A 7,150-nucleotide genomic window follows, 5' to 3' on the forward strand; every position below is an offset into this window, starting at 1 on the left:
TCTATGTTGCCACGCAAAAACCTCAAATTAGCCCCGTGTCAAAACTTTGTCCAGTAGCCACTAGACTGAGACGACTATAGCAAGTTTTCTTACCCCAATAATTTCAAGCCCGCGCCTCTTTGTACTCCGTATCTACTATCAAAGTGTCAGACGTGGAGAGGACGGCACCTGAAGTAGCATCTCTTGTGGCGGAGAAAGGGCCCAGAACCTTAATATGCGGAGTTCTATGAAAAGATCGCATACGCGTTTTGGATAAGAATGGAGGATCTTGACCATTCCATATAGCGTGACGCTGAATTGGGGAGAATATGTAGCCAAAGGTAGGGGCCACTTCCCAAGGAGTGATTGCGAGCCAACCAAAAGGTTTCCTCTATACCACGCGGATCCTCTCAGGGGTAGCTGAGCCATTCTGCTGGTATTGCACCATTCCTTGCAAAGTGCAATGTTAACGAGAATGGGTCAAGGTTGGGCAGCACTGGCCAATATATCAAATATGGAACTTGTTAGACAATGAGGCAGTGGAGAAAACGAATGGAATCTCACCGGGCAGCCCACTAACTGAAGCACACGCGCAAGGCCAGCTCCACAGCGGGTCCTGGCCTCGGGATACAGAGTCTCCTACTTATCTTGGTATGGGGTGTAATGCGCGTAGGATCTGAAAGGGGTAGAGAATAAAAAGGATCAGCACTCAACATCTCCGCGCCGTCCATCATAAATGACTATCAACTCACCTGCATATGTTTTACTTTTGAACTTGAAATATCGCTCGGCGACCTAATCGACACTACACCGTGTGCGAAGAAACCCGATGGTGGAGCTGTCAAAACTCAATTTTCACTTGTCTTTGTCTGATCAGCGATGAGGGTTAATGGCGGGTGCAGCATCCGGCATACCGTCGGGGACTACGAAACGCCACATAGCTAACGGCTAAAAGCCAAAATATGACCTATATGACATTTTCCAAGCTGCACTAGCTCCATTTTCTTTGTTGTAATGTTGGTAGCTTAGGCTCATTGGTGGCCCAGGCCTTGCGGGTATTTTTATCAAGAGAGGAGTAAGAAGTGAACCCTGCATGATCAACGTGTGAGCTTGTTCCAGCCAGGGTTACTATTCAAGAAGCGTCTAATTAACCCAACACATATGTGCAGAATTCGTTTGGGTAACAAAAGCTGTTGGCCTAGCCCTGCATGCATTGGCGCCATATACACATCTCTTTAGAGCAGTTGCTAGTGCTCTATCAAAAAGCTATTTGGAATTTGATGCATATCAACATCAACTAGAGTTGTGTGGTACATAAACGGTTGACTGTGCAATTATTAACGTTTGAAGGCGTTCGGGAATCGTACTTTTATGCCCGTACGATTTTCTAATAGCTTAGCCACCCTATGCTGAGTTCAAGAATGCCCACAGGATAGGATCGTTTACCGGCGCTTCGCTCGGGATACGCTTTTTGGCGAGAGAACAGGGCACGGGATGTACTGAGGGGAACAGTCAATCGTTGCAAATAGGCGAAGACCGTGTTGCCATGTGGGGTCGAACAATTGCTATGGACTCCGATCGCTATGCAGCTGGAGGTTCTCGGTGTCCGGCCCTAAATTAATTGGCTAAGTACAGCTTTGTCTTTCACAATCAGAGCCTCTTTGTAATGCGTTACCTTATACTGCAGGTTTCCCTGTTATTCTTATACCCTGCATATCTGCACTTTATCTTTATTCGATGACTGCTTCCTTGTCGTGCCAATGAGACTTGATATAGTCCACTGACCCCAATGCCTGACGTTTCGAGTTAGAATGCTTGCGGTGACAGAGCCTCCGGTCTTTGACCGTGAAACTACTCTGGCTGCCATTCCCCTCCTTGCTGTTGCCGCCTACAATTCCGTTGAGCTATTCTACTGGATCTTCAGCTTCTTCAGACGCTACCATGGCTGTTACTTTTGGAGCCTCTTAGTGACCGCATGGGGGATCATCGTATTCGTCACAGCCGTGGTCCTTTCATTAGCAGACATGGGGCCTCCAGCCTTGAGAAACATCGCCTACAGTTTAGGGTTCTTCACCGTGGCTACAGGCAGCGTTACGGTTCTCTACGCCCGTCTTCACCTTGTTACCATGGACAAGACTCCGCAATATGTCCTGTTTCTCATCATCTTTACCGCCTGCACCCTGCATCTTCCTTTAAGCATTCTATACCTCATCAGGGAGTTTACGGGGGTTACCACAAGACACGCCTTGGAGCCCTTCTCCCGCAAATACGGGCACTTTGTTATAGCCTGCTTGTGCGCACGCGAACTGCTCTTATCAGGCGTCTATCTCTGGGTTGCATTCCGAAACCTCAAGCCTGTTCTGGACGCCAAAGGCCAGGAGGGCCGCCGAGTGAAACGCGAACTAATGATCATCAACATTTTTGTACTCATCTCGGCCGCCTGTCTTCTGGCCCTGGATAATACAAATCATGAAACAATCAAACAGGGTTACGGCTCCATGGCGACAAGTGTTAAGCTGAAGATGGAATTTGCCGTTCTCAATAAATTGGTTAAATTAGTTCAGAGCCCATTGCCTCTCAACCATGTCTCGTCTCTGCACCACTCCACCGAAGATTATTCCTTTCGAACTAACGACCCGGATGACCCTCTCGGTACCGTTCAAGGCCTACGATCTACCGACGACAAATCTTCTCGTCACATTGCCACAGTTGTCAGGCCTATCTCGTCTCCGCCTCAGGCGCTCTCTAGTGACCGTCTTCTTTACAACAGCCCTGAGCGTAATATTACCGAAGCGAGTTCAAGCCGCGGCAGAAGGTGATCATCTTGGAGAAGAAGCCGGTAATCTACCTTATGTTCTCTCTGGTCGTTATAGGCGGGCTCAACATGGACAGTCCCAATAGCCATACATTATCTATAATGAACTGAAGTAACCTTCTCGGGCTGTGCCCAGCACATACTTACACTGTATGCCATGCCATGATATAGCGCCAACTATCCCTACATTGTACAGGGTCGCGCCTCGAAAATCGCATATTTGCATTATGATACCCAACGGCTCCTTGTTATCTCTTGCTGTATAATTACTGTACTGCCCTCGGATTGCTCGTTATACTATCTCTTATAATTGCATAATTGCCTTGAAATATCAGCCGGACAACATACATTGGGCTTTACGACACTTTGTCACATTTGTTTTTCTTTTAATAATACCTGAAGCTGCCATTGGCTGGTGCCTTGGAACGGAGGAAGCTAAGCCGTCGTGTCGTGTCTTTAGTATAGTAGTCTAGACCACAAGACAAGGACTATGATACGAGAATACGTTCACATCCCCAATGGCATCAAATGTCACTGTGGACCGGTGCTTTAGTGCTGATGTCTACCCACATCCCAACGACCAATGGAGAAGTGTCAACGAACGCTTAACCCTAATCTTATTAGTAGCTAAAATGTTGAGGAAAACCCCTCAGTGCCAGAGGATACCCTTGATTCTCGCCTGTGATGTCCATAGTAAGAGATCCTTGAGTGAGTAAGCGAGCCATGTCTTCGATAGCTGCACACTCAGCATCATCGAGATCTTTGGTGCTATCGGTATCTGAAGATGATAGGATGAGTGTGGGTTCTGATATACATAGTGAGTAATCTTCTCCTGGTTCGGTTGCGTAAATGACAGCTCTCTTATATAAGTCAATAAGTAGGTCGCGATTCTGCTACCGATGACCTGTGCTTCTTATGTCGTCGCATCGATTTTGAATACGTTGGCTTCCACGATTCTCCTGAATACTCTAGTAACCACTACTTCTTTCAAAGAGAATTTCCTACTTTGCTGAGTAGCTCAAAGAGCTGTGTTTTCTGCAGGAAGCTCATCAGTATTATCACGGATTGGTTTGCAGCGAATCCAGGAGGTCGGACAAATGAGCTTGACATCTCCAGAACTCATGTAGTGGTGTCTCTGGAAACGGACTGGCATACTGTGACTCGAGCAGAAGCTGGACTTGCCGATGAAAAGCACATTCGGATCGGATCCGGGTCAGCTGCTCCATTCCACGGCTTGGTGCTGATAATGAAATTGGACAACCGCAACACTTAACATTCTTCTTGCAGAGATATGAAGGACCGTCTGAAGATGCAAGCCAGAACTCAGATTCGGACGTTGCCGTTTCTCCCAAATTGCAGCCATACACAGGACGCCAAAGGCCCCTAGTGGCAGATTTGGCGCTCTTCAAGCGATGGAAAGAGACGTGCCAGGAGATACACGGGGCAAAATGTTCTCAGATCTTCAAAGGGACCCCGAATATCCGACCGCGAGTCATCGACGTGGAGCGCAGGTGCTTAACCTTGGCCGAGGAAAATGATCAATGGGTCTGTTTAAGCTATGTCTGGGGAAGGGCGAAGACCCTGCGTCTCCTGAAGGAGAATATCCAGGCCTTCTCACAGCCAGGCTCGCTTTCCCCAGATGTTCTTCCTAACATTACCGAGGATGCTTTGCAGGTTACCAAGGGACTTGGGGAGCGGTATCTCTGGGTCGACAGCCTTTGCATAGTACAGGATGATGATCAAGACAAAGCCAAGTTTATTTCACGTATGGACTCGATCTACACATTAGCGACAGTCGTTATTATCTCCTCAACCTGCACGGATGCCAACACGCCCCTTCCTGGAGTTAAACCTGGCTCGCGATATCAGCAGCAAGAGCCCTTTAAAATTCGGGATGTTACATTAGTACAATCTCTCGACCCCTCGCTCGGCGTTAAAGTCGATCTTCGCACAAGCCGTGCGGCAGGGTATCTAGGAGAGACTATCTGGGACACGCGAGCCTGGACGTTACAAGAGAGGTTTCTCGCATCCCGGTCTCTTGTTTTCACAGGTGAACAAGTCTTCTGGGAATGTGAAGAGGCGTTCTGGTGCGAAGACAGCTTCCGTGAGATCCCAAACATATCCCCCGATCCGCATCGAACAAGCTTGTGTGCAGGCGAGCTGAACCTCTCGTGGAACTCTGATATCGTTACCTTTGACCATTTCTATCGCGTCCTCCTTGAGGATTACTCCGGTCGGGCATTATCATTCGATAGCGATGGATTGAATGCTTTCCTCGGTATTATTGGAGCTTTGGAACGGTCTATCGGCGAGACCTTTTTCTGGGGTATGCCCACAGCCTTCCTTGAATCTGCCCTTGCCTGGGGTCATCGAAGTCATGCATTGAGAAGGAGGCACGGTGTGCAGGCTTTATCCCAAGCTCAGAGCCAGTTTCCCAGTTGGTCATGGGTTGGCTGGACAAGCGATGGACAGACTAAACTGGCGAATCAAAACTTGACTATGGAGGCTCTGGGTCTTAGATTCTATCGTGTTTCCGAAGACGGGTCTACAATGATAGAAATGAGACAGAATGCTAAATTCAACAACGAAGTCGATCTACTCGTCGAAGGCTCCAGGATCTCAGATCGCTCATCTAGACCTCACAATGTCTCTATGGCAGACCTCCCTACTAATCCATCAATCAGCCTTTCATCACTCCTCTGTTTCTGGTCCGCATCCGCTCGTCTCACCGTGACAAGCCGCCACTCAGCGGTTGATACATCCGAAGATCCCGATGCATCTACCTGGGAAGCTACTCTGTCCCAAGGGTCTGATAGCATCATCCAAGTATCCTGGTCCCATATCGCGCAATCGCTGAAGCCAGGCGATACTGTTGAGCTTGTTGCCGTCGCCCAAAATAGAGGTAGCTGGGATGCCGGCCACATTGACAACGGAGCTATAGGAGTTATGCTTATCTCTTGGGATTCAAATGGTGGCATGGCCACACGAGAAGGGTTTGCGTGGATTGCCATTCGGGACTGGACTTCGTTGAGGGACCGGGAGTGGAAGTTGATTGTGTTAGGGTAGAGTGGCTTTAGCTATTGTGTTATTTAGCAGAATTCTCTTTTCGTACTACTTTCTATTATATTTGCAATAGCGAAGCCAGTTATCCAATATATAGGCCGCCTAGCATGATATAGCAGGAAGGGGGATATCAGGGTAACCCCACTACAATATAGTTCTTGTAGAGAATACAAGTGTTAATACTATATTGAAACTAACTGAATACAACCTGAGAATCAATTTCGAATAGGGGAACCATTCAAAAAGCAATCGTATGCGTGGGAACTCATAAAAAAGGCTGGTGTATACCCAGCGTTTCCGCATGTAGGCTTGCAATCCACTCACTCCCTCTCATTTCATGGCATACCCGCATGTAATACTAAACACCATGATCAACAACCTCGATATTATTCCCCGCAGGATCTAGCACAAAGGCAGCGTAATACTTGGGATGGTAGAACGATCGCAACCCCGGAGGGCCATTGTCCTTGCCACCGGCTTTAATCGCCGCGGCATAAAAAGCGTCAACAGAAGTATGATCTTCCGAGGGATTGTAAGTCAAAGTTCTATACGTATACATTTATTTATCATGAAGGGTAAGTATGCATACTGTGGCAGGCGAACGCGATATGAGCAGGCCGCTCAGGTATAGTCTTCGATCCAAAGACCCAGAAGTCGGCACGTTTGTAACTGTCCGAGTCTTCGTTGATCGATCCAAGACCAACGACGAACTCGCCGAATTGATGACGAACTTGATAGCCAAGGGGCTTGAGAGCTTCAAGGTAGAAATTGAGGCATTCTTGGAATTTGTCTTCGGGTACAAAAAGAGTGGTGTGATCGATTGCCATTGTGATGAGGTTAGAAGTAGAGAAAGTTCAATGTTGCGGAAGGAGAACTTGGGGATACAAGATGTGGAATAAATGGGATGAGATGAAAGCAGAAGAGCAAGTAAGTTGGCGGTCCAAACTTGGTATTTTTTAGCGGAAAGTCTGATCCCTGCAATGTCGGATTGAAGTATTCGCCGGACCGAAGAGAAAGTCTAGATCTCTTCTTACTAGGCAGAAAGCCAAACTGTTTCGGCTCTGCCTAATACTCTCTCTCTCTCTCTCTCCCTCCTGTAATTTGCTCATTGGATCATAGTAGCGAAGGCATCTGGTACTCCTAAATCTAAAATGATTACTTTACATCTTCTATGGAGCATCGTGCATGTTCTAATTAAGGGACTGCATTAGTGTCGTAGAGGGAGCTATGTTGAGCGTCAAAGTTACTGTCACCCTTTTTCTTTTTCTTTTTCTTTTTTTTTTTGGGGGGGGG

At 47.5% G+C, this 7,150-nt stretch overlaps 2 protein-coding genes across 2 annotated transcripts; one reads left to right on the forward strand and one right to left on the reverse strand.

Moving 5' to 3' along the window:
- Positions 1-1,768: 1,768 nt before the first annotated feature.
- BDV27DRAFT_170381 (HET domain-containing protein) lies at positions 1,769-5,885 on the forward strand (the record flags this gene model as incomplete). Its single annotated transcript, XM_032075282.1, has 6 exons — positions 1,769-1,777; positions 1,809-1,985; positions 2,199-2,564; positions 3,454-3,487; positions 3,676-3,882; positions 3,987-5,885. 6 exons carry the CDS (start codon positions 1,769-1,771, stop codon positions 5,858-5,860), a joined length of 2,667 nt encoding a protein of 888 aa, XP_031920675.1. The 3' UTR covers positions 5,861-5,885.
- Positions 5,886-6,018: 133 nt separating this feature from the next.
- BDV27DRAFT_139084 (VOC family protein) lies at positions 6,019-6,803 on the reverse strand. The gene is made up of 2 exons (XM_032069372.1): positions 6,447-6,803; positions 6,019-6,376 (listed from the first exon to the last, which is right to left on the reverse strand). The coding sequence occupies exons 1-2, from the start codon at positions 6,682-6,684 to the stop codon at positions 6,216-6,218; spliced, it is 399 nt and encodes a 132-aa protein (XP_031920676.1). The 5' UTR covers positions 6,685-6,803; the 3' UTR covers positions 6,019-6,215.
- Between the last annotated feature and the right edge of the window lie 347 nt (positions 6,804-7,150).

Source organism: Aspergillus caelatus (genome assembly GCF_009193585.1).
Source record: "Aspergillus caelatus strain CBS 763.97 unplaced genomic scaffold BDV27scaffold_430, whole genome shotgun sequence".
Lineage (NCBI taxonomy): Eukaryota > Fungi > Ascomycota > Eurotiomycetes > Eurotiales > Aspergillaceae > Aspergillus > Aspergillus caelatus.

Bases quoted from the DNA above. Each gene is read 5' to 3' on its own strand.
- BDV27DRAFT_139084 (XM_032069372.1), bottom strand. From the start codon at position 6,684: ATGGCAATCGATCACACCACTCTTTTTGTACCCGAAGACAAATTCCAA. The intron at 6,377-6,446 runs GTATGCATACTT...ATCCCTCGGAAG, and splicing joins TATCGCGTTCGCCTGCCACA to ATCATACTTCTGTTGACGCT.